Below are 26,345 nucleotides of genomic sequence, written 5' to 3'. Positions count from 1 at the left end.
TTCTCAGCAAGTCCTCTTCAGTAGCCAGGCAGCCAGATTCCACCTCTCCACCTGAGGGCAGCAGATTGGGCCTTGATAGAGTAAATCGTCCCTGACCGGTAATATCCAGGGTGGTTCCACCGCCAGCTTCTTTAGGACCAAGAACCATGGCCTCCTGGGCCAGTGTGGCGCTATCAAGATCAGGGTCATGTCCTCTAACTGGAATTTTCTCAAGACCGCAGGCAACAGAACCAGAGGGGGGGAAGGCATAGCATTTGGAAAAATGCCAGCTCTGAGACAGAGCATCCACCCCTATCGCCCCATCCCAGCGGTTCAGGGAGAAAAAGAGGGGAGCCTTCGTGTTCTCTCCTGAAGTGAAAAGGTCCACACATGGGACCCCCCACTTCTGGATAATCATCTTGTAGATGACTTGACTGAGGACCCAATCGCTTTCCCTCAACTTCCTCCGGCTGAGAAAGTCTGCTCTCTGGTTTAATTCCCCTTTAGGTGAACAGCTGATAGTGAGAGCACCGTGACCTCGGGCCAACTGAAAATTGTTTCCGTCAGACCCCAAAGGGAACCGCTTCTGGTGCCCCCCCGTCGGTTTATGTAAGCGACTGCTGAGGAATTGTCTGAGCGGATCTGTACATGATGTCCCCGGAGCTCCTGTTGGAAAGCTCTGAGAGCCAGAAAGATGGCCCTCAGTTCTCTCCAGTTCGAGGACTGCACTGCGTCCTCGACTCCCCAGGAACCCTGCGCCAGAATCACCCCCAGGTGTGCGCCCCAACCTGTGCCGCTTGCGTTGTGTCACAATTTTGGACAGGCAGTACCCATTTCAGACCCTGCGATAGGTTTGCTGCCTTTCTCCACCACCACAGGGATCTCTTTACCCGTACAGGAATGAAGACCGCCGAGTCCAGGGACTTTTGAGTGTGGAACCAAACTTTCAGAATGAACAACTGTAAAGGGCGGAAGTGCAATCCTGCCCACCTTACCGCTGGGAGGGCAGCTGTCAGCAATCCCAAGGCTGACATGGCCTTTCTTATGGAGATTTGCTGATTGCCCTGCAGAACTGCCAATGCTCTGTCTATTTTGCCAATTTTTTCTTCGGGAAGAGAAACTCTCCGTTGGGTTGAGTCCAGGATGTAACCTAGGAATGTGATCCTCTAGGATGGAACCAGGCTGGATTTCTCCAAATTTAGGAGCCATCCCAGATGTTCCAGTATACCCCTTGCTACCTACAAATCCTGGACCAGCTGCTCCGGCGAGGGAGCAAAAAGGAGCAGGTCGTCCAGTTATGCGATTAGCGAAATTCCCCGAAGGCACATAAAAGCCAGAACCTCCACCAAAACTTTGGTGAATATCCGGGGCGAAGAGGATAGCCCAAAGGGGAGGGCTTGGAACTGAAGATGCACTACTTCCTCCCCGGACCTTACTGCCAGTCTGAGGAATTTCTGACTGTCCTCTACAATCGGAATGTGCAGATAGGCGTCCCTTAGATCTATGGACGCCATGTAGCAATTCGGAGGAAGCAGTGTTGTTACAGAAAAAAATGGAATCCCTCTGAAACTTCTTGTAGAAGATTGATAGGTTCAGGGGTTTCAAGTTCAGGATGAGCCTGAATTTCCCTGAAGGCTTCCGAACCACAAAGATGTGGGGATAGAAACCCCTGCCCATTTCTCCGGATGGGACACGTGATATTACATCCTGCTGTTCTAGATCCTCTAGTGAGGCTAGTAATGCCGCTGCCTTTTCTGCACACTTTGGCAAGTCCGTAACTAAAATCCTGTGGGGGGGGGGGGGGGACTTGAGAATTCTAATCTGTACCCCCTCCTTACGATCCCTAGAATAAACTGATTGGAGATAACCGACTCCCACTGTGGGAGGAAGGCCCCCAGTCTTCCTCCCACTGGGGTTAACCTGTCATTGGGGTTTTCGGGCTTGTTCAGGAGGGCGAAAAAGCGCTCCCCCGCGCCCTCTGCCCTTGTTGGTCCAGACTTTTTTTCTGTGACTCTGCTCTCGGAAAATTAAACTTCCTTTGTGAGCGAGTTTTCTTTTTAGGCTGTTCCCCCAACTTTTTCTTCAAGGGGAAGGCCTTCTTTTTATCGGCCGTTCGATCAAGAACCGCCTCCAGATCAGGACTGAACAGCAAGTCCCCGTGAAAGGGACTCCGCAAAGCTTGATTTTTGAAGCATTGTCCCCCTGCCAGGTCATTAACCAAAGAGCTCTCCTGGCTGAGTTGGCCAAAGCAGAAGATCTAGCAGACATGCGGACCGACTCCGCTGAGGTGTCAGCAATGTATGCGATCCCCTTCAAAAGCATTGGGAAGGAGGAGAGAATCGTCTCCTTAGCGGTCCCAGCTTCAATATGAGCTTTTATATGTGTTAGCCAGTGCTCCATGTTACGTGCCACCACTGTGACGGCCATGGCAGGCTTAAGGTTGCCCAGAGAGGAATCCCAAGATTTATTAAGTAGAGAATCCATCCGTTTGTCAATAGGGTCTGCGAGCACCCCCATATCTTCAAACGACAAGTCTGTTTTTCTGGAAACCTGAGAGAAAGCTGCATCCAGTCTAGGTGACTTGTTCCAAACAGCAGATTCATCCTCTGAAAAAATTGAATCTGCGCTTTAAGGCTCTAGAAAAGAAGGGTTTCCTTTCTGGGTCCCGCCATTCCTTTTTAAATGGTATCTACTAGGACCTCATGTATCAGAAAGACTTTTCTTCTGCTCTCCAAGACCCACATACATTCGGTCATGTAGAGACAGATTTCTTCTCCTCTTGGATACCTAGGGTGGTGTGGATTGCTCCCAAGAGCTCTTCCACCTCCTCCAAAGAGAGTTGATATCGGGAGGTTCTGGAGGACTTGCCGTCCACCTTCTCTCCGTCTGATTCTCTCGAGGAATGTGAGGATGCACTATCTGGTTCATCCTCCAAAGCCTCTCTGGAGCCCCCCGGTAACTCCTCACTGGACGGAGGGACCTGAAGGACCAGGTGCGACATCTTGCTGTGCTGGCAGAGGACCGGCTGGGGGCTGTATAGGCTGAAAAATTTCAAACAATGCTTTAAAAGATTGAAAAGTGCTGGAAAGCTCCTTAACAGAAGCTGCCAGGTCAGAGCTCTGTTCTATAGAGTGTTCCTTGACTAAACCTTCAATGCATTTACTGCACAAAACTTTCCCCCAGGACTCCCCTAAAGTACTCCTACATGATGGGCACTTTCTTTTGGACACATGCAAGGGCTCGTTTTTTTCCGCAGATTTGTCCTGAAACGACAAAACAAGCCCCCCAGCATCAGCAACAGTCTTTCAAAAAAATAAAAATAATGTGACCAACACCAGGAGTGCACCCCCCAGGACCAACCACCACCAGGGTCCCAAACGTGCCTCTCCTCCCCTCTGACCACTAAGAGGGGGTTCACCCATGGAGCCAAGTGGGCACATGGTAAGGGAACACCACCCCAGGGTTCCACTTACCTTAGTGTGGCTGGTGCTGGCGTCACCCGGCACAGAACAGGAACAGTCTCCGACATCCCTCTGGCCAGGGGAGTGGTCCGCCTCAGGATGCTCCTCTGGCTGACACTACAGCCTTAATGGAGCCCACACCAGCTGTCGCGCCGTTCGTTTTCCGTCCCGCAGGCCAGAACCGGTAGCCGCGGTCAAACGGAAGTGCCCTCCCCGCCGGAAATGACGTCGCCCGTCATCCGACTCAGCGCTGAGCTCCATGCTGACTCCCCAGAGCGAGGGGGATCTGGACACCACCGCATCGCCCTCCCCAGGCAGCGGAGAAACGAACGCCCTGGCTTCCACATTCCCCAAGGGAGGACAGGGAGCGCAATGCCACAGCAGGTAACCAGACTCTTGGAGGTGGTGTTTCTTAAGAGGGGAGGAGCCGAGGTCTCTCAAGTGTGCTGTCCTGAAAGACGAAATAAGCAAAAATCCAAGTCTGTCCTTCTTCCTCACAGAGAACACTGCTCTCTTGCACGGCTTCTTTGCAACTCCCCTCCATATTAACAGACATTCTTCTCCCATCAAGAAAGGCAGATTCTTTCCCACCACCACCAAAAATCCCAACCTGCTATTGCACCAGAAAAGAAATCTCAACGATGCACAAAGAATAAAAGAAAATGTATGGAGAGTTAATCAGGGTTCTATAGATGTGATCCCTTAAAAGCATACACCTAAACGCAGCTGTGTGACTGCAGAAAGTCTGATTGTCATCTGTATATCATCAGTTCATCTATGGGAAATGCGTATGGTAGACCATCAAAACAGAAATCGCAACATGTTACAAATCTAAAGCAGACATTCCATCTACCACCTACATGAATCAGAAAAAACTTCAGAAAATGAAAAGGTAATTTGGCCGTGAAAGAGTTAAGGCTTACAGAAAGCCTGAGCCATATAATTTCCATGTTGATACAGATTGTTCCATTTCTCCCACTGAATGTTAATACAGGTGAAGGGGCCATGTATCTAAAACAGGAGCACAACTTTTCTTCTTACAGGTCACAGTAGAGGCAACAGGATAGATTGAGATTAAAGTGTTACTACACCCAGGACCCTGCATTCACTATCTGGTCTTCCACAGAACATGGAAATGCAATTATTTTAGCAAATATAAAACTGTTAAACACCTTTTTTTCCCCCCATTAGCAGTATATAGCAGTCTTGTGACTTCCATCAGTGTCTGGTAGGGGTGCAACGGATCAAAAATCTCACGGATCGGATCGATCCTCGGATCAGAGTCACGGATCGGATCGATCCTCGGATCAGCATAAAAAAAAAAAAAAAAAACACACAAATCTTGTTACACCCACCGGAGTTTTAGATTTAAAAGCCATTTTCAACACAAAACCGAGCTTATATGCATAAATACAGTATTTGTGCATATAAGCTCAGTTTTGTGTTGAAAATGGCTTTTAAATTTAAAACTCCGGTGGGTGTAACAAGATGTCCGCTTGCCCCCTTCTCACTCTATCATTATTGTACTGTGCAGGAGTGTGGGGTGTAGCAAGATGGCGGCGACGAAATGTCACTTCCTGTCGAGACAGCGGCCACTTCCGGGTGTACCAAGATGGCCGCCGGCTCCGGAGCTAGGCCGAAGCCGGGGCCTTTCCTATGGCTGAGGCCCGAAAAGTGCTCCGCGGATCGCGGGTGTGCCGATCCGCGGAGGGTGATCCGTACGGATCACGGATCGGCAACGATCCGTTGCACCCCTAGTGTCTGGTTATATCTTGTAGGGTTATAAGGCTTCAGGACGCCTGACCCTTTGTCTGGACAGTGCTGATTGGCCCTGTGCTGCTCACACACCCCCAACGAAGGAAAAAAAAAAAATTGGCAATACACACCAAACTGCATGTGCAGCTTGTCCCCTGGCCTCTGTTCTATCAGGAGATGTTTGGGGAAATTAACTCCTTATGTTCCACAGTGATTATAACCAGCATGCTTTATGCTAGGGATATGCAAAACTACAAGTCCCATCATGCCTCTGCCTCTGGGTGTCATGCTTGTGGCTGTAAGTCTTGCTATGTCTCATGGGACTTGTAGTTCTGCAACAGTTGGAGGTCCACTAATTACACATCCCTGCTTTACGGCATATACAGACTGATTTTACTGTTGTGGGTTTAGTAACACTTTAAAGCTGAATCCATGCTACTAGACTGGCCCCCACAGGCACCCCCATGCATCAGTGGTGTAAGGTCATTGAATATCAAGAATATGCAGGGTCCATAGCCCTGCATAATGACATGTACACAGTCTATCACTACAACATAGGGGAGAGCTCTCTACCAGGGAAGGGGAGGATCGAGTGAGTAAAAGTGCTTTTAATGTCCCCTAGACATGAATGCATTTTTAAATGCAGTGCAAATGCATATGCTGGGCAGCACAGCGGCTAAGTGGTTAGCACTTCTACCTCCCAGCACTAGGATCACTGGTCAAAATACCAACCACAGCACTACCTGCATGGAGTTTGCATGTGCTCCCTATGTCCGCGTGGGTTTCCTCCAGGTTCCTCTCACACTCCAAACACATACTGGTAGGTTAATTGTCTCCTGTCTAAACTGGCCCTAGTATGTATAGGTTTGAAGGTGAGTTAGGGACCTTAGATTGTAATCTCCATGAGGGCAGGGGCTGATGTGAATGTACAATATAGAGTATATGTAAAGAGCTGCGTAAATTGACAGTGCTATACAAATACTATATACTGTAATATGCAAGAAAAATGAATGAGCCATTACAATGAGTAGTTTACAGGTGTTATCCCTCTCCACTCTATCCAAACCTAAAACAAAAGTTTTGCCTTTAGTTATACTTTAATATTGTAGAAAAAAAATGGTTTTGTTCATCTAGCTTTTGTTAAGCAATTCATTTTTATTTTTGGCTGGAGTTACACAGCAATGTTATGGTAACCCAATTATAGACCTTAGGCTGGACTCATACTAGAGATGCATGTGTTGCCAGCCGCCGAAATGCCTTGCACTGCTTTAGGGACCATTCAAACCAATGATATGTGTTAACCTGTTTTTGTGCACTGAAGTGTGTTGCTTTTAAGTAGCCCATTGATTTCCATACAGGAAATAAAATGCACCTGCATGGATTTGGACAACCAGAGCATTTAACATTAGTGTGCTGCATGGCACTATCTACGGTGTGTAAAAGACTAAAGCTGGCCATACATTTAGATTTACCAAAACCATACAATATGAGGCCAAACCTAAACACTTTCCATTTGTATGGAATCAGGCCGGACCTTGCACATAGGCAGGGGAATGAAGAAATGTGCAGGACTGTGCTGTGAAAAGACAAGCTCTCTGCTTATCTATCTCTATACACCCACCCAAACACAAATTTCCAGCTGCTTTTATCTCCCATGTCAGAGTATTTGTATCATGCTGATAACAGAGGAACAAAGCAGCAGAAAGACACAGGACTTAAGGCTCTGGAGAGCAGATAAGTAAACACTACAGATATATGTGCCCAGGTCAGATTTCATGAATAGGCTTTACATCCACTTTAAGTTTACCTTTTCCAGAAAATAGCCTAAATGTCAAGGAGCCCCAGTAAGTGGTAAAAGCACACCTTCAAACAAAATCTAGCAAGGTCACAGTACCTGCCTCCTTCCCCCTTATACATTTGCTAATTGTTTTTCTTTTAATTTAAAGTAAAATGTAGACGTGCCAGGTCTCCATTAGGGCTCGTTTACACCAGGTGCAGTCGAAAGCGTTAAATATCTATCTATCTATCACCACAAGCATGACAAAAACGTACAGCAAATGCATGTACACATGCATGCAGAGCTGAACACAGGGAATGTGGTGTAAACAAGCCCTTAAAGATTGCTTCATGCAAGACAGTGCAGGATTCCATGTTCTAGCAAGTACGCTTTTTTTTTTTTTTTTAATTATTTTAAAGCAGAGTTGCAGCCACAAAATTTTTTTTTTTTAAAGTCAACAGCTACAAACATTGTAGCTGCTGACTTTTAATAAAGGACACTTACCTGTCGAGGGAGCCCGCGATGTCGGCCCCCTGGAGGCCGATCTGTCCAAAGGGAAACAGGGAGTGGAGCCTTGCGGCTTCGCTCACAGTTTCCTACTGCACATGCATGAGTCGTACGGCACTTTGTGAATGGCCAACTTGTCTTCTGGGACTCGGGGTGGGGCTTGCCACACAAGAGGACATGACATCCTGCGCCACGGCCCGGCTTGAACGGAAGTACACTTAGTACTTCAAAAAAGGTGAGTTAGGAAAAAAAAAAAAATTAAAAAAGCAGTAAAATCTGTCCGTATATGCAGAATAGCATGCTTGTTATACTCTCTGTGGAACTTAAGTGATTAAAAGGAGAAGTCCAGCCTGAGCTTTTTAGGTTGGGCTTCTCCTATGGGTCACAGGAATGCAATTCGTTTTGCACGCCTGTGACCCATTTTCAGCGGAGAGCGGTCCAAAGTCCGCTCTCCAATGAGGTCACTGGAATCAGTCCAGGCACCACATCATCCTGACTTAGGAAGTCTGGATCCGCCAGCTGCCTAGACTGATGGCAGTCTCAGCCTCTCAGCGAGCCGCTGAGATAGCTGCTCCCCGCCCCTTCACAGCTCAGCGCTCCAATGAGCGTGGAGGAGCAGAGCAGGAAAGCTGCTGACTGACAGTCAGCAGCTCTCTGTTCAGGGAGGTGAGTGAAGAGGCGGCGGGGGACAGATGCAGAATCGGTCTGATGCTGCATCCCCCCCATGCAAGTATGAATAAAAAAAAATAAAAAAAACACTGCATACTTCTTTTTTAATCTTCTGCCTTGTGTAAAAAGGCTCTTTGATCCTGTATGCACAGATCCTCCCCCTCCTGCAGGGTCACTCTGGACAAGTCCAGATTAGACAAAGTCAGTAGTCCTGCTGCACATGCTCAGTTTGGTCTCTATTGCTGGAGAGAACATTTCCTGTTTCAGTTGAGCTTTTCAAGTCACATGATATTGACATTACACATTTGGGCATGTATACAGATCCTAAATGACAGCCCAGTCCTTTCCTCCTCCTCCATGCCAGTAACAAAAAAGCACAGTGGGTGGGATCTCACATCTTGATTGATGGATCCGCCTATCATAAACAGCATGAGGACACAGGCTTTAGTAGATTTCAAGGAGGCAGTGATTCCCATAAATGAGAACGCCACTAGACATGCTACTGCACTGTCACTGTTCTTTTTTACCTCTCCAAGCATCAGTTACAGCCTGCGAACGTACATATTGGAGGGAATATATAGATTTCTAAACTTTTAAAAATACATTTCCCAATTTCTAAATTCATACAGATCGTGCCAAAAATGTGTTCCGTTTTCTTTTTTCAGATTTGTGATCCTTCCTCTTTCTGTGCCTTTTTTCTTTCTTCCCTGTCATCCTCTTCCCACCTAGCACCCCACTGCAAACTTCCCAACACACTACCCCCCATCATCCTCATGCCACTGCAACCTTCCTAACACATTACCCCATCCATCCTCATCCTCCTCCCACCTGGCACCCCAGTGAAAGCTTGCCAACACCCTACCCCCTGTCATCCTCATCACACCTAGCACCCCACTGCACCCTTGCTAACACCCTACCCCGTCATCCTCATCACGCATGGTACCCCACTGCAACCTTGATAACACCCCACCCCCTGTCATCCTCATACCTAGCACCCCAATGCCACCTTGCCAACACCCTACCCCCGGTCATCCTCATCCTCCCTATAACCCACTGCCAGCTTCCAAACACCTGCATTGACAAAGCATCTTATTCCAAATGTTGAGAGGACAAGAGTCTCTTCCCCATAAATGTGTCGGGGGCGGGTAACGTGGTCTGTGGACGGGGGCTTACTGAAATATGGAACACTACGTTAAACAATAAAGATGCCACCCCAGGTGAATGATTAAAGTGTTACTAAACCCACAACAGTAAAATCAGTCTGTATATGCAGTAAAGCGTGCTTGTTATACCCCTTAGTGTGGCACCTAAGAGGTTAATCATGCAGTGTGTAAAGGCTGTTTGATCCTGTCTTCTCTGATCTTCCCCTTCTTCCGCAGACTCCAACAAAATAACCTGATATTTACAGAGTCTATGGAGTGTTCAGTTTGGTGTGTATTGCTAGAGAGTTTGTTTTTTTTCTAGGGAGGGTGCATGTGATCAGCACAGGGCCAATCAGCACTGTCCAGACACAGGGTCAGGAGTCTTGAAGCCTGATAGGACAATCATGGGAGAAATGAAAACTCCCCCTACAATCTGCACACACTGATACTGACAAGCCGCAAGATTGCTCTAACTGCTATATACAGCTGATGAAAAAAAGGTATTTATCAGTTTATATTCACTAAAACTGTTGCATTACCATGTTCTGTGGGAGAGCAGATATAGTGAACGCAGGCTCTGGGTTTAGTAACACTTTTTTTTCCCCTTTAAAGGGAATGAAGATTTCTACCCATCATGCTTATTCCAGATCAGTAACTCACGTGGTAGGCAACAACCTGGATGAGAACTAAAAACAGGTCAGCTATGGCAACTTCCATATTTCTATCCTCAAAGGCTCACTTTAAAAACATGCATAAAAAGTCTTACATGCCTCGCCTAACCTGTTACAAAATCTCACAGCAGAATGGATGAATTTGGTATCAGGGAAAACATGACAGAGTCAATTCTGACCACACAGAAACTCCTAGTGACTCATATAGGAGTTTCCAAGGCAGAGAACTAAATCATGTAAGCTGACAGACCTGAACAGCAAAGCACTTTGCTCTCAATCTTTCCTTTTTTTCTCAATCAGGCAGGAAGGGGTTATCCTGTATTTTCAGTGGCAGCAGAAACACATGCAAGGCTGCCAGCTTACAGGGTAAAAACTTTGCAAAAGTGCCTGGCACTAGTTTGAACATACCCAACTTCCTTTTCACATACAGATGCCATTTAATTGTATGCTCATACTAAACAAAGAAACAAGAGTAGACCGTTAAATGAGAAACTGCAAGAAAGGGTCATCACATATTACAAAAAAAATTAAAAAAATAAACACACACAAGAAGGAGGGGGAATAGAAGCGGCTGGCGTTTTAAATGGAATAGAGCTGTCAGACAACTTAAGGCAGCCATGCCAGAATTTCAAGACTCTTGTTAAGTTTGCAGAAGATAGTTGAGATAAGTTATGTGTCCTCCTGTAGCTGAAATCCTGTGCTAACGATGTAGGGCAGACAGGCCTCTGCTTCACTGCCAAACTTGAACTGTGCCAACCCAATGCAAACAAACCTCACGGCTTTACAGCTGACAGCCACTCAATAAAAGATGTATACCCAGGCATATTTATCACACAGGAAGGTTAACGTACAAACAGAAACATGGCCCTAGTCAGGCTGCCAAACCAATCTGAGAGCAACAGGAGGATGCCATAGGCCTGGTGCCACAAGACATTACTGATATTTGAGCCAGTCTGAGGACTGTGAGGAGAGAACAGGCAGAAGCCACAGGGACGGCAATGCAAGTTTTAGATTTGGATTTGTGTATTTTAGATAACAGGATAAACAGCATTTGCTCTCTATTACAAACATTAATAAAATAACAGGAGAAATTAAAATATGACAGGAAGATTTCTGGGCAATGTCACAATGCTGTTTAACATTTAAAGTGTTACTAAACCAAGGACACTGCATTCACTATATCTGGTCTGACAGAACATGGACATGCAATAGTTTTAGTAAATATAGAACTGCTAAATACCTTTTCTCAGCAGTATACATCAGTCTTGTGACTTCGATCATTGTCTGGTTAAAGCTTGTAGGAGGAGTTTTCATTCTCCTCTGACTGTCCTATGAGGCTGCGGGACCCCTGACCCTCTGTCTGGACAGTGCTGATTGGACCTCACAAGAAAAGGAGGGGGAAAACAAAAACACACCTCTAGCAATACACACTAAACTAAGCATGTGCAAAGTGACTCCAAAGGCTCTGGTTATCAGAAGATGGATTGTGGGCAGTGGAAGGGGAGGATCAGAGAAAACAGGATCAGACAGCCTTTTTACACAGTGTGGAGGATTAAGCCCTCAAGTCCCACAGTAAGTATAAGAAGCATGCTTTACTGCATATACAGACTGATATTACACATATGCTCCTCCCCAACATACAAAAGCAAATAAAAGCTATACTATGAACTCTGTAAGACACCAAGCACAGAGTTAGACATTTGGTCGACCTGCCAAATGCAAAAAAAAAACAAAAAAACAAAAACCCTTGGCATCCAGAATGTCCCTGTCCACAGGGCATCCAAGTTCCGGGTAAGCAGCACCACTATCAAATTTGGTATAATATTTTACTAAAACTGCTATGTCTTGTAGTGGCGGGACATGATGCTGATCAATTACAAAGTTTCCCATTGCAGGCATACTGGTAAGAAAGTGACCAGTGCATACTGGCTATAAGAAGTACCCTATTCCCCTGTGTCATGTCACGTGAAGGAGAAGCTGCTTCCAACTTTCCAGCAGTAAGGCCCCTTTCACACTGGGGCAGTGAGGGTGTCGGCGGTAAAACAGCGCTATTTTTAGCGCTGTTTTACCGTCGTTTTTGCGGCTGTATTCGGCCGCTAGCGGTGCGGTTTTAACCCCCGCTGGCGGCCGAAAAAGAGTTAAATCCGCTCGTACAGCGCGGCTATAGCCGTGGTATTACCGCGGTATTGCCGCGCTGTCCCATTGATTTCAATGGGCAGGAGCGGTTTAGGAGCGGTGAATACACCGCTCCAAAGAAGCAGTTGGCAGGACTTTTTTTACCGTCCTGCCAGCGCACCGCTTCAGTGTGAAAGCCCTCGGGCTTTCACACTGAACAAACAGCGGAGGCTGTTTAGGGGCGGTTTGCAGGCGATATTTTTAGCGCAATACCGCCTGCAAACCGCCCCAGTGTGAAAGGGGCCTAAGAGTTGTGATTTTTCCCCAACTTCTACAAAAGACAGCAAAAATCAAACACTACATTAAGGCTTCATGTACACGGAACGTTTTAAAACCTCTCCTGAACTACTTAACTTGACAGATAGTAACGGACGTTTAAAAACGTCAATTGTGCCGTGTTTACACGCCGCATTTGCGTTTAGAAGCTTTTTTGCGTTGCAAATAGTCAAAAATGTATCTCCATTAAAAACACCCATTAACGAAACGTGGCTAAATGCAATTTACAAGCTGTTACAGGCATTTGGCGTTTCAAATGCCTCTGAACATCCGTCCTGAACGCATTTTTTTTTTTGCTTTCCAAAAAATGCCTCTAAACTCAACCACTGCCTGGAAACGACTGTAAACGATCCCGTATACATCATTACATGTACTGATAAGATAACAGAGGAGAGTTCAGGGGCAGCTGAAAAAAATGCCCAACTGCTCCTAAGGCTTAAAATGGAGTTCCACATCCCCCGCCCCGCCCCCCCCCCCCCCAAAAAAAAAAATAATAATGTGCTTAAAATTAATTTAAAAATAACATTTGGAGAAAATTGTTTTTTTTTACTCACCTCTAAATGCTTGTTGCTAGGGGATCCCACATAGTTTGCCTTCTTCGGTGCCTGGGCTCCTGACGTCACTTCCCTCAGCGCAGGAAGGGAGATCGCCTCTCCCCCCTCCCTCTTGTCAATCATCTGGGACACGGAACTGGTCCCAGATGATTGCGTGGCCAGTGACGGTGCGCAGTGCGGCTCACACATGCGCAGTGGGTGCCCACAGTTAAAATGCCGGCGCCGCCAAGCAGAGGGGAGGACAAGTGGGGCTTCGATCCCCCGCATCGCTGGACCCTGGGACAGGCAAGTGTCCGATTATTAAAATTCAGCAGCTGCAGTATTTGTAGCTGCTGACTTTTATTTTTTTTATTTTTTTAAATGGTAACCCCGCTTTAATGTACTCGGGACATTTTTACAATCTCTCCTGAACAATTTAACTTGACAGATAGTAACCCATGTTAAAAAAAAAAAAAAAAAAAAAACACCCCACACCAAAATAGCAAAAAATGAAAAAAAAAAAAAAAAAACGCATGTAAACAAAAACACGGCTAAACGCGAGTTACCGCGTTTGGCATTGGAAACTTCAGCATCTGAACTCATTTTTTGCCTTCAAAGAAAAAGCCTATAAACGCAACTCCCTAAAAACAACCTTAAACGAACCTGTGTACATGTACACATTAGATAACATTGGATGAGTTCAGGGGCAGCTGAAAAAAGCATCCAACTGCCTCTGAATGTCTGTTTACCAGCAGGAGTGTACACGAGGCCTAAAGGATAAGTTCACCTTTTCATAACATATCACACTGATATTTAGGGTGCTACATGTTATGAACAGACCGGCCACCGCACCTCCCCTATTCCCGCTGTGACAGCTAGCTGGTTTCTTCTCCCACTCCCGCAGTCACAATTTAAAAAAAAAAAAAAAAACCCATGGCCGAGCGGGACTCCACCTGCCCAGCCGCATCACCGATTGGCAGGGCTCTGTGCACAGAAAACTACAAGGTCTGACAGCCTTTGCAGCTGTTGGCTTGTAGTTCTCAATGAACTACAAGAGCCCTGTTGAGCGCCATGGTAGTTCATTCATGCTTCCTGTCAGATTGTATCTTCTTACCCATACAGGATGTACGGGCAAGCAGATACACTGGCAAATCTGCTGGAGACCTGCATGGCACCAGCGATCTACAGATTTACAAGCACCAAAATAAAATTACACTCCCCCCCCCTCCCCAAAGTAAAAAAAGTGCATCAATTGTTGTTTTTTCCCAAAAAGTGAACTTATCCTTTAAAGCAAGCCATACATTATACAATTTTCTTTTCTTCAACCACAGGTACATTTATAGACAGTTTAACTGTGAACTCTTGAATGCCTAAAGACCAAGATTGCTTTGTATCCTTCTCCACCCCCACCGGTAGAAGAGTGATTATCGCTAGCGGCTATAGCAGCCACTAGCGATAATCTCAAGAGAATCCAGCAGGCTGGTTGTACCAAAGTTGATAGGTCAACTTGGTACATTCAGCCTGCTGAACTGGCCAAGATTTGAACAGTGTATGGCCAGCCATAGGTGAGGACCAGATCACATTTAATGGCAGAAAATCATTTTATTCCAAGGGATTCACATAGTTTTTCTTGACACTGTAGATGTTTAAATGTTCTCCTAGAAAACCAAAAAATTCAGCCACCTAAATTCCATAACAAATATATGCTACAAAATGTAGGATACATCACAGAGTGAATTAAACGGACTCCTAAGAAGTGTTGCCTACACACAATAATCCACAAGTAAACTAGTATCTCCATCAATTTACAAATATAATTTATAATCCAATTAATAATGATCTACTTGACTTAGCATTTTGTGCATGGAAATACAAAGGATTACTGTATATCAGTCAGAGTGATGTACACTAGTTTTAGTTTCATTTAAAAGGTTCCATGATAGAAAACTGGACTGGAGTATACAAATGACTTGTTCATTAATCAGGGCTAAGTCCTGCCACCTCTAACCGACCAACGCACACACTCTAGCATAGTTTACAAAACCAAAATAGGATAAAAACTTGCTAAACATTTTTTTAAATAAGTTTATCGTGAACTAGCCATGAACAGCTAGCAGTCCATGACACAGCTTACCTACCCTGTTAGTTGCTATGCACTGATGCTGTGGAATACCCCATAGTGTAACTTCCTACAGTATGTGAATCATTGAGTGACGCTGAGTGTCTGACACACCATGACTATTTTAACCCTTCAGATCTAGCACAGTGACTGACACGGTTTTACTGTTACCGTCACTCATTTCCTCACACAATGCGGCAAGCCACTGACTCAGTGCACCAACTTCTGTTACATTAACGCATTCAGTGCCAGAAAACAAACAATGTAATGCCTTCCTCGGATATTACTATTGATTAAAACGTCAGGCATTTAATTGCAAGTGTGTTAAGGCCCAACTCCACGGTAATGTCCATGTAAAAAAAGAAGGATTACATCCACTAATATAAAAAAGGCAGTACATGGTTTAGCCTACACATTTCCACTTATAACGGAAATTTCCTATTGAGGATTGCGGTCTAAGTTATGAGCATAGCAGTAGTAAACACAAACTTACTATCCCTGAGTTTTAGTGCATGACTTAAGGTGAAAAACGAAATTTCAGAATGTTACAAGCAATCAGACAAGCATATACCAATGATTAACTCCTCCCATCAATCACAAACTGTCCTAACGTAATAACACAAAGCAATAACTCCTGTCCACAATGAATGCACAAAAATATATACCGTATATTTTTTTTAACTCCATGATAACTTTTATATGGGAGCTAAGAACTATCGACAGGAAACTTTATTACAACATCCAACAGGAAGCTGGGTCCCTAATGACAGACACTGGCACAGCCACCAATGACTGACAGCATCAACACTGAAGACAGGTAAAATTGCCCAGGCCATGTGGAAGACTTAAATAAAAATGAAGGGTTTTTCCAAACTAAGAGGTAATAATGCCATCCAAACTAAAAGTTCAGCTGGTTTTCTTTCCTAACATACATAAAACGCAAAGGAGGAAGCAGTCAGTCCACTGTACAGCAAGCTTATGCAACCTGAGCTTTTACATTTTTCAACTAACATTCAAGGGCTCAAGGCTCTGTTCACACTACTGCAATCTGCTTTTGATGTGATTTTGCAATGCGACTTTAGATGTGGTAAATATTATTCTACAAAAGCAAATCGCAGCGAGTAGCACAAAAACCTTTACCAAAATCTTGCTGCAGTGTCGCATAGATGTGAACAGGCACCATTGAAAATATTATTTCTTGGGTCATGAAATTCTGTGCAAATCAAGTAGTACTAGAAATCGCACCAGTGTGAACCAGCACTGAATGCTCAAGACACTTACAAAGCCACCAATTGCCTCTCTCCATTAGGGTTCATGGAACATACAGGGGAGTTCACAAATCTCATAATGCCACCAAAAGACAGATGTCTATGTGGGCCACAGATCCACCTACTTATTGAAAACAAATTTGTGGCATATACGGCGTGTGGAGGTGCACGGAGACTGGAGTGTCGATACAGAAAGCATGGCGGTTGAGAAATTTTGTAGCTGGGTGGTTAAAGCCTGATGGAGGAAGCTGAGACAGTTTCCCATCAGGTCCACTCCCCTTCTGGTTGACAACAGGTGGATTCAAAGCCAATAAACAGCCTATCGGCTATTCAAATGGTCCACTTCCTGCTGTCAACCACAAAGAGCGGACCAAATGGGGAATTAATGTCTCTGCTTCCTCATCAGGCTCCACCCACTGTCAGCATCACTGGTTGCTAGGAGGCTGCCAGCTATGAAGCAAACAGTGTCCTTAACCAGTGACAGGTGGGGAAGGAGTAGCAGGGGCAAACATTTTATCTCTCCGTACAGCAGGATTAGGCAACCTGGGGCCCCCCAGCTGTTGTGGAACTACATTTCCCATGAGGCATTGCAAGGCTGGCAGTTACAATTACTCCCAGAGGCATGATGAGACTTGTAGTTCTGCAACAGCTGGAGAGCCCCAGGTTGCCTACCCCTGCCGTACACTAACATAAGCTGGCCATAGATGCCTTTGTTTTTTTTTTTCGAGCCAGGGCTGATTGAAAAAACACCAACGGTTTCCCCTATCCACACAATCAAAGTGGATGGTGAAATCCTCCCCGCTGTATTCTGACAGCGGGATAACTCTGCTGTCAGAATACACTGATCTACAAAAGTTTTCCAACAGTTCCGTTCAACAGAAGTCAATTGTTATCTTGTTAAGCTTTATAGTTATCTCCCAACTGGAAAAAATAATTTTTTAAATAGAGGCAGCAACAGCACCACTTTCTAAAAGTAGCGCCATTATGAATTATTTTCTGATCGTGTGTACGGTCATAAAGAAGAAAGTCGATTGGTGTTAGACCTAAGTGGTCATTAGTCTGGACCTTGCCCTCAAATCCTCCTTTGTGGAAAAGTTCAGTAAAATAATTTCTCAATAGCAAAGTGTGGTTGATCAGCTTCTTGTTGAAACCACATTTTATGTTGTTCCAACAAAAGAATATTGCCGACTTGAGTCAAAAAGGTTACAAAACACAAATTGTTGTTCCATAATTATCCAAAAAAATATGGCCCAATGAATAGGTCACCAAAAATCCTCGCCCAGTGCCCATACCATACTTTTGGATAATTTTGATGGCTATGAACCCTGCTCTGGTCTTGATGATGTCAGGACCCTAGACCACTAGAGTGCAGAAGCTGTAGGGATGGGTCTAGCTGAAGCGAGGAGGGGATGATTGGGTAATTTTATCTCCTTTTAATTGTTCCCCTAGACCACAAACGCAATTGACCCCTGCAATGCGGGCACAGCCCCACTAAAAGATTTTTTACTTGCCCAGAGGTGGGCTTTTAATCAAACCTGGTATAAGAAATATGGATCTTCCTTTGTGGAGCTCTCCATGTCCAAATACTAGCTGCCCAGCTTTTTCAACTAAATGCAACCACAAACTTGCATTCTGTCTTGCACAGAGAACAGGTTCCTCTCCTGCACTGAATTCACTTACTCAGGCAAGGCAAAATATAAGCATATTAGACTTTAGCTTTACCCAGACAGTGAACTCCCCTACCCTAAAACTTAAACTTTCATTTTGTTTTATAGTTTTGTAGTGGGCAAAGGCTACAACTGACATTGCTGTGATGCTTGCTGACAGATTCGCTTTCTTTCCGGGTGGCCACTTACCAGAATAGAAGAGCTGTCACCAGAACACCTACAGAGGGTAAATCTCTCAATGGAGATGTTCATGATGATATCTGGTAAAAGTCAAACTTCCTATGGCACATCTAGGACATGTGCGCAAAACATTCCTGATAAGGACAGAAATGCTAATTCAGATAGTCCTCAGAATATGGCACTTCATAATCATCATACCCAGAGTGGTTTCAATTGGACAGGTTAAAGAGGAAGTAAAGTGCTGCCTCTTTTTTTTAGCCCTGATCTGCAAAGTAAAGGCACAATGTGCTAGTATGCATTGCATGCTAGCACATTATGTGAAACTTCCCTGCAAAACGAAGCCCTTACTGTCACCGCTGGAGGCCGCGTCCATCTTTGCGGCTCCGGCTGTGTGATATCACTCCCACACATGCACACGGGAACGACTGGTCACAGCACAGGGCTCTGACGAAATGGCACGAGTGGTCCTTCCTTCAGAGCACATGCGCCCATGACATCATTGGCTGCATATGCAGTAAATATCTCCTAAACTGTGCATGTTTAGGAGATATTTCAGTACCTATAGGCACGCATTATAGGCACAAACTATGCATGGGACTTTACTTCAGCGTTGTCCCCCCCATCAGAAGACAACAGCTCAGCGGGGGAGATCGCTGTACTAACGTCAGATCGTTAGTACAGCAGCTCTAACCGGAGTCGACAGTTTTTCGTTCAACCTGCTGGGCTGAACGAAATAAAGACTCAGTGTGTATCAGGCTTAACCCTCCCTCTAGAGTTCTACTACTCCAAAAGTTACAGCTTGGCAGAGGTGACGAAAGTAGTGTATATAGAAATGTCTCAGGGGGTCTCTCTTAGTAGCACTGCCCGTAGGACAACTCTGAACAGCATTTACATTCCAGCTGAGGACTGACTTCAACATTACTCTCTATGAACTCACTATCAATATACTAGGACGAAAGTAGCAATTTTAAAGTGGATATTTAGAAGGTGCCATGGATTTAAACAACTATAACTATAAGTGCCACTGAATACATATTGATCCTGGTTGACAACTACAGTTGCCAACAGATAGATGGCGGTCACCCATACATGCATGACTAGGTCGAATTATCTAACCAAAGTAGTTTCTACAAATGCAAGTTTGCATGGAGTACACTTGCATGGCTGTACCTAGATGAGGGATAGATGTCAGATGCTGGCCCTCTTGGGGAAAATAGTGAATGGCTAAGAAACAAATAACCCAAACATCAACTTTGTCCAGAGCAGACCTCGGCAACGTCTGCCAGAGTCACAAAGAGACCTACAAAACATACAGAGGTTCCCTGACTGCCTGTAAATGGCCACTTGGGAGAAATGTTCTTGAATGCCTGCAAGCATCTACTACACCCAGTAGAATTAAAGTAGAACTAAGGGGAAAACTCTTTTTGACATGGGTTATAACCCTCCCCTACTCTATCCAAAATGAGAAAAGCGTTTTACTATGTTCTACTTTAAAGCTGACAGCCAGTACAAGAACTTTTTCTGGAAAAAAAAGAAAAAGGCCAATGCCTTGAAGTAAACTTGGAAATCAGCAAGAAATGACAACTATTACAGGAGGATTTCTTGTCAGATGCATCTTCAGCTTAAAGTGGATGTAAACCCAATTCATGAAATTTGAGCTGGGCACATAGATCTGCAGTGTTTTGTTATCTCTCTTCAAAGCACTGTGTCTTGTGGCTATCTCCTGCTCCATTCTTCTATTATCAGCATGATAACCTCTGACAAGTTCTATGTCAACTGAGATAAAAGCAGCTGAGTTGTGTGTTGGGGAGGATGCTATGAATAGATTAGCAGTGTGCTGAACTATTCAACAAACAGTTTTGAAAGTCTCTACCTATGAGAGGGGGTGTGTGCCTTTTCTCCAATCAGCTGTCTTGGCTGTATGCCCATGCTTCACTGCAGTGCTGAACAGAAAGAGAAAATTAACACAATCTGAACATTCTAAAGAATATATAAAGCTGAAGACAGCAGATATGCATGTAAAACTTATATTAGGGAGATGTGTTTCATCCCTGTGTGCTGTTCACTGGGTATATTTACATCCACTATAACTGTAATGAGAGAGACCTTGTACACCAAGGCCGGCCACAGACGGAGTGAAATCGCTTGATTTCCCCCATCCACACAGACAGTGTTGACAGGGGAATCCCTTCTGCAGAGCCATTGCATTCTGCTGGAGGGAGAGCACATATAAATGAAAAATCCAAAAATCCAACAGGCTAGTTGAACCCAAGTTGATTGATCGATTTGGTACATTCAGCTTGACCATACATGGTTTGAATCTTGGATGGTTCAGCAATTTGAACCATCTATGGCTGGCTTTACTGTTGCCACGGTATGAAAAAGGGCAATCCAGAAAATGAATCTACAAGCGTGTAGGTTGTTTTTTTTTTTTTTTTTTTTTAAGTACCCGTCTGTCTAGGGAAGGGAACTTTCTCCAAATCCTGTTATTGAGATTATACCCAAAGAGTAACTAACAAAACAGTCCTGGCACATCTGCTGGGAACTGAATGCAGGTAATCATGAACACAGAGGAGGCTGTAGATTGGGTCAGTTGCCAGCTATACCCAGAGTGACTCTGATCTCTGACTTCTGCTACTTTGCAGGAAGCTGACTCCATGTACACACTGCTCCCTCTAAAATCAGACATTAAGAAGTGAATATATGTTTTGGGGAATACTGCTGAGAGTCTAGGACAGGGGTCTTCAAACTGCGGCCCTCCAGGTGTTCAGGAACTACAATTCCCATCATGCCTAGTCATCTCTGTGAATGTCAGAGTTTTACAATGCCTCATGGGATGTGTAGTTCTGCAACAGCTGGAGGGCCGTAGTTTGAGGATCCCTGGTCTAGGATGTTAGCTATACCCTACTGAACCAATTCTGTCTTCTCTGCTGAAAGCCGACTCCAGTCACCGACTACACTTTGCAAAGTCATGACATGACACTGACAAAATACAAGAAGTTTGTATTAGGAAGAGAAGTTCTCTCTTGTCAGCTCTATTCAGGGTGACCCAATACCATAATACCAATACTGCTGGAAGTCAGCTCCAGGTACTCACAAATCCCTATAATCTCACTGCCTGTGGGAGTCATGCTTGTAACCGTCAGCCTTGCAATGCCTCATGGGACTTGTAGTTTCGTAAAAGCTTTGAGAACCCTGCGACTAACCTAACCAATCTACAAGAAAGTGAACGTGCATTGTAAGGGCGATTGTTGAGGTTCCTGTTGGCAGCTACAGCCATGATGACCTCCTTTGTCGCCGCTGACTCATTCACACGCAACCCTCTGCACACTCAATACAATAACAGCGATTTCGATAGTCTCTATTGGCAACTACATCAAGGGTGACAAGGGAGATCTACAACAGGATGGAGAAATAAACCTAGGAGAGAATATATGTTAGAAGTTACATTTAATTTTTAAATATGGCTCAACACCTCTGCAGTAAGAAATAAAATCAGGACTGTCACCAGAAACCAAGAACTAGCAACTGAAGAAACAGCTGTCCACCTCTGGCAGGGCTTCACCACAGGTAACCACCACGGAAGGTAGTCCTTACAGACACTAGAAACTGACAAGAGTAAAGCTGGATACACACTATACAATTGTCTTTAGATTTTTCCATTTAGGATTTGCCAAAACCATATAATACGAGGTCAAACCTAAATAATTTCAATTTGTATGCAATCAGGCAGGTCCTTGCACTACATAGTTGAAGGTAAATCTAAAGGAAATCTAACAACAAAAGTTGTATGGTGTGTATCCAGCTTAACTGAATGTACACAGGAGGCTGGTGGAAGAGGAGACAGAGCATCCACAGTAAAACCATTATACTGCTGAGTGGACCACAGAGATAAAAATCACATCTGCAAGATTAGTGGATAGAAAGGTGGTTAAGCAGAGATTGAATCTTTCCATACTGCTGGCTATCTGGGATAAGAGCTCTACCTCACCTGTCATGAAGAGCCATTACCACCTGCGCCTGTCACTGGAAACCAACCAGAGAGGCAGCTCTGTCCAGAGAATGTATGAAGGAGCTGTGCCTCTCCTGCTGGGTATTGACTCTAGGCACCCCAGTGCTGTCTACTGTGTAAGGGCCCCAAACATGCACCCAGTGCCTTCTATGGAATGGCCCCACATAGGTGGAAGGCACCCCATGCTGTCAATGAAATGACCCCACATAGGTGGAAGGAATCCAGTGCCATCTATGGAATGGCCCCTCACAGGCGGTAAGCACCCAGTACTGGCTATGGAATAGCCCTTACAGGAAGTAGGTACCCAGCGCTCTGTATAGAATGGCCCCCTCACAGGAAGAAGTTACCCGATGCCGTCTATGGAATGGCCCCCTCACAGGAAGAAGTTACCCGGTGCCGTCTATGGAATGGCCCCCTCACAGGAAGAAGTTACCCGGTGCCGTCTATGGAATGGCCCCCTCACAGGAAGAAGTTACCCGGTGCCGTCTATGGAATGGCCCCCTCACAGGAAGAAGTTACCCGGTGCCGTCTATGGAATGGCCCCCTCACAGGAAGAAGTTACCCGGTGCCGTCTATGGAATGGCCCCCTCACAGGAAGAAGTTACCCGGTGCCGTCTATGGAATGGCCCCTCACAGGAGGCAAGCACCCGGTGTTGTCTATGGAATGGCCCCTCACAGGAGGCAAGCACCCGGTGTTGTCTATGGAATGGCCCCTCACAGGAGGCAAGCACCCGGTGTTGTCTATGGAATGGCCCCTCACAGGAGGCAAGCACCCGGTGTTGTCTATGGAATGGCCCCTCACAGGAGGCAAGCACCCGGTGTTGTCTATGGAATGGCCCCTCACAGGAGGCAAGCACCCGGTGTTGTCTATGGAATGGCCCCTCACAGGAGGCAAGCACCCGGTGTTGTCTATGGAATGGCCCCTCACAGGAGGCAAGCACCCGGTGTTGTCTATGGAATGGCCCCTCACAGGAGGCAAGCACCCGGTGTTGTCTATGGAATGGCCCCTCACAGGAGGCAAGCACCCGGTGTTGTCTATGGAATGGCCCCTCACAGGAGGCAAGCACCCGGTGTTGTCTATGGAATGGCCCCTCACAGGAGGCAAGCACCCGGTGTTGTCTATGGAATGGCCCCTCACAGGAGGCAAGCACCCGGTGTTGTCTATGGAATGGCCCCTCACAGGAGGCAAGCACCCGGTGTTGTCTATGGAATGGCCCCTCACAGGAGGCAAGCACCCGGTGTTGTCTATGGAATGGCCCCTCACAGGAGGCAAGCACCCGGTGTTGTCTATGGAATGGCCCCTCACAGGAGGCAAGCACCCGGTGTTGTCTATGGAATGGCCCCTCACAGGAGGCAAGCACCCGGTGTTGTCTATGGAATGGCCCCTCACAGGAGGCAAGCACCCGGTGTTGTCTATGGAATGGCCCCTCACAGGAGGCAAGCACCCGGTGTTGTCTATGGAATGGCCCCTCACAGGAGGCAAGCACCCGGTGTTGTCTATGGAATGGCCCCTCACAGGAGGCAAGCACCCGGTGTTGTCTATGGAATGGCCCCTCACAGGAGGCAAGCACCCGGTGTTGTCTATGGAATGGCCCCTCACAGGAGGCAAGCACCCGGTGTTGTCTATGGAATGGCCCCTCACAGGAGGCAAGCACCCGGTGTTGTCTATGGAATGGCCCCTCACAGGAGGCAAGCACCCGGTGTTGTCTATGGAATGGCCCCTCACAGGAGGCAAGCACCCGGTGTTGTCTATGGAATGGCCCCTCACAGGAGGCAAGCACCCGGTGTTGTCTATGGAATGGCCCCTCACAGGAGGCAAGCACCCGGTGTTGTCTATGGAATGGCCCCTCACAGGAGGCAAGCACCCGGTGTTGTCTATGGAATGGCCCCTCACAGGAGGCAAGCACCCGGTGTTGTCTATGGAATGGCCCCTCACAGGAGGTAAGCACCCGGTGTTGTCTATGGAATGGCCCCTCACAGGAGGTAAGCACCCGGTGTTGTCTATGGAATGGCCCCTCACAGGAGGTGAGCACCCGGTGTTGTCTATGGAATGGCCCCTCACAGGAGGTAAGCACCCGGTGTTGTCTATGGAATGGCCCCTCACAGGAGGTAAGCACCCGGTGTTGTCTATGGAATGGCCCCTCACAGGAGGTAAGCACCCGGTGTTGTCTATGGAATGGCCCCTCACAGGAGGTAAGCACCCGGTGTTGTCTATGGAATGGCCCCTCACAAGAGGTAAGCACCCGGTGTTGTCTATGGAATGGCCCCTCACAGGAGGTAAGCACCCGGTGCCGTCTATGGAATGGCCCTTCACAGGAGGTAAGCACCCGGTGTTGTCTATGGAATGGCCCCTCACAGGAGTTAAGCACCCAGTGTTGTCTATGGAATGGCCCCTCACAGGAGGTAAGCACCCGGTGCCGTCTATGGAATGGCCCCTCACAGGAGGTAAGCACCCGGTGTTGTCTATGGAATGGCCCCTCACAGGAGGTAAGCACCCAGTGCCGTCTATGGAATGGCCCCTCACAGGAGGTAAGCACCCGGTGTTGTCTATGGAATGGCCCCTCACAGGAGGTAAGCACCCAGTGCCGTCTATGGAATGGCCCCTCACAGGAGGTAAGCACCCAGTGTTGTCTATGGAATGGCCCCTCACAGGAGGTAAGCACCCAGTGTTGTCTATGGAATGGCCCCTCACAGGAGGTAAGCACCCAGTGTTGTCTATGGAATGGCCCCTCACAGGAGGTAAGCACCCGGTGTTGTCTATGGAATGGCCCCTCACAGGAGGTAAGCACCCGGTGTTGTCTATGGAATGGCCCCTCACAGGAGGTAAGCACCCAGTGTTGTCTATGGAATGGCCCCTCACAGGAGGTAAGCACCCGGTGTTGTCTATGGAATGGCCCCTCACAGGAGGTAAGCACCCAGTGCCGTCTATGGAATGGCCCCTCACAGGAGGTAAGCACCCAGTGCCGTCTATGGAATGGCCCCTCACAGGAGGTAAGCACCCAGTGTTGTCTATGGAATGGCCCCTCACAGGAGGTAAGCACCCAGTGCCGTCTATGGAATGGCCCTTCACAGTAGAAAGGCACCCAGTACTGTGTATAGAATGGCCCCATATAGATAGACACCCAGTGCTGTGTATAGAACGGCCCCACATAGGAGGCAGGCACAGCACTTGGTGTAGGTCATGTCAGGGCTCTCTTACCGCGATGAGGGTGCTCCTGCACTGCTCCCCGTTGCTGTCCCCGCTCTCCACAGCTCCGCTCTGGCTCCCCCTGGCAGTGTCCGTGTTTCCTGTGGCCGCCGGCGGCTGCTGCCTGTGCTTGCTGGCTCTCTTGGCCTTGGCCTGCAGGCAGCGCTGGTGCAGTTGGTAGGTGTGTTGGCGCTCCAGTTCCAGTCTCTCAGTGGCCGCCGCATCGTAGCGGGACTCGCAGTTGCCGTGGTGCCGCCGGCACAGCTCTATCCTCCGGCGGAGGCGCTCCATCACCGCGCTGTGCCGGGGGACCACGAAGTCCGCCATGTGTGCGAGCAGTGTCCCTCTCCCCCTCACTCACTGCCCCCCGGAGCCTCTCCGCCCGCTCGCCATTGTTATCTGCGCTGTCGCCATCTTGAAACTGCTTTTCTCTCTCTTTTTTTTTTCTTTGCTTTTTTTTTTTTTTTTTGACGTCACGACACGCATCCAACGGAACAGGCCGTGGGCGTGACCGAGTCGGTGACGTTGTGTTTTGTAAACGGAGTTGTTTGCCTGCGGGAGGGGCAGAGGGGGCGAGGGGCGGAGACAGCTGGCTTGGTGTTCTGTCTGATCAGGAGGCGAGCTGAACTTAAAGGGAAGCGGTTCAAGTGAAGCTAGAGACGAAACTTTGTAATGTTAGTTTTACAATACGTCCCTGAATAGTATTGTATGCTGAATGTGCATCATTAAGGACATTTTAGTTCACTTCCGGTCTCAGAGACACTACAGGAAGTTGGAGGAAATTGCCCAAAGTGAAGATTTCCACTTACCTCTAGTGCTGGGGACACCTCAGAAATATTGGGACTTTTCAGGTGCTATTTGGAGACGTAACTCATTGGAAACATTATGTATAGATATGACATCTTTTACTAATAGTTTAATAATTATTATTTATTAATTTACTAACCACAACATACAAGGCCATCCA

General features: G+C 46.6%; 1 protein-coding gene across 2 annotated transcripts in view; it reads right to left on the bottom strand.

The window, feature by feature from the left end:
- Positions 1–26,090, bottom strand: part of MAML1 (mastermind like transcriptional coactivator 1) — a 137,474-nt gene extending 111,384 nt beyond the window's left edge. The window contains exon 1 of one of the 2 annotated variants that reach the window (XM_073621054.1): positions 25,391–26,090. In XM_073621054.1, the coding sequence (XP_073477155.1) occupies positions 25,391–25,705 (315 nt within the window). In that variant the 5' untranslated portion in view covers positions 25,706–26,090. The remainder of the gene's footprint in view (positions 1–25,390) is intronic. The other variant, XM_073621053.1, reaches the window with a different exon arrangement.
- Positions 26,091–26,345: the final 255 nt, after the last annotated feature.

The sequence above is a fragment of the Aquarana catesbeiana genome, linkage group LG03 (assembly GCF_042186555.1).
Source record: "Aquarana catesbeiana isolate 2022-GZ linkage group LG03, ASM4218655v1, whole genome shotgun sequence".
NCBI lineage: Eukaryota > Metazoa > Chordata > Amphibia > Anura > Ranidae > Aquarana > Aquarana catesbeiana.
The sequence above is the reverse complement of the archived record's forward strand: the minus strand, read 5'-3'. Positions and strand labels throughout refer to the sequence as shown.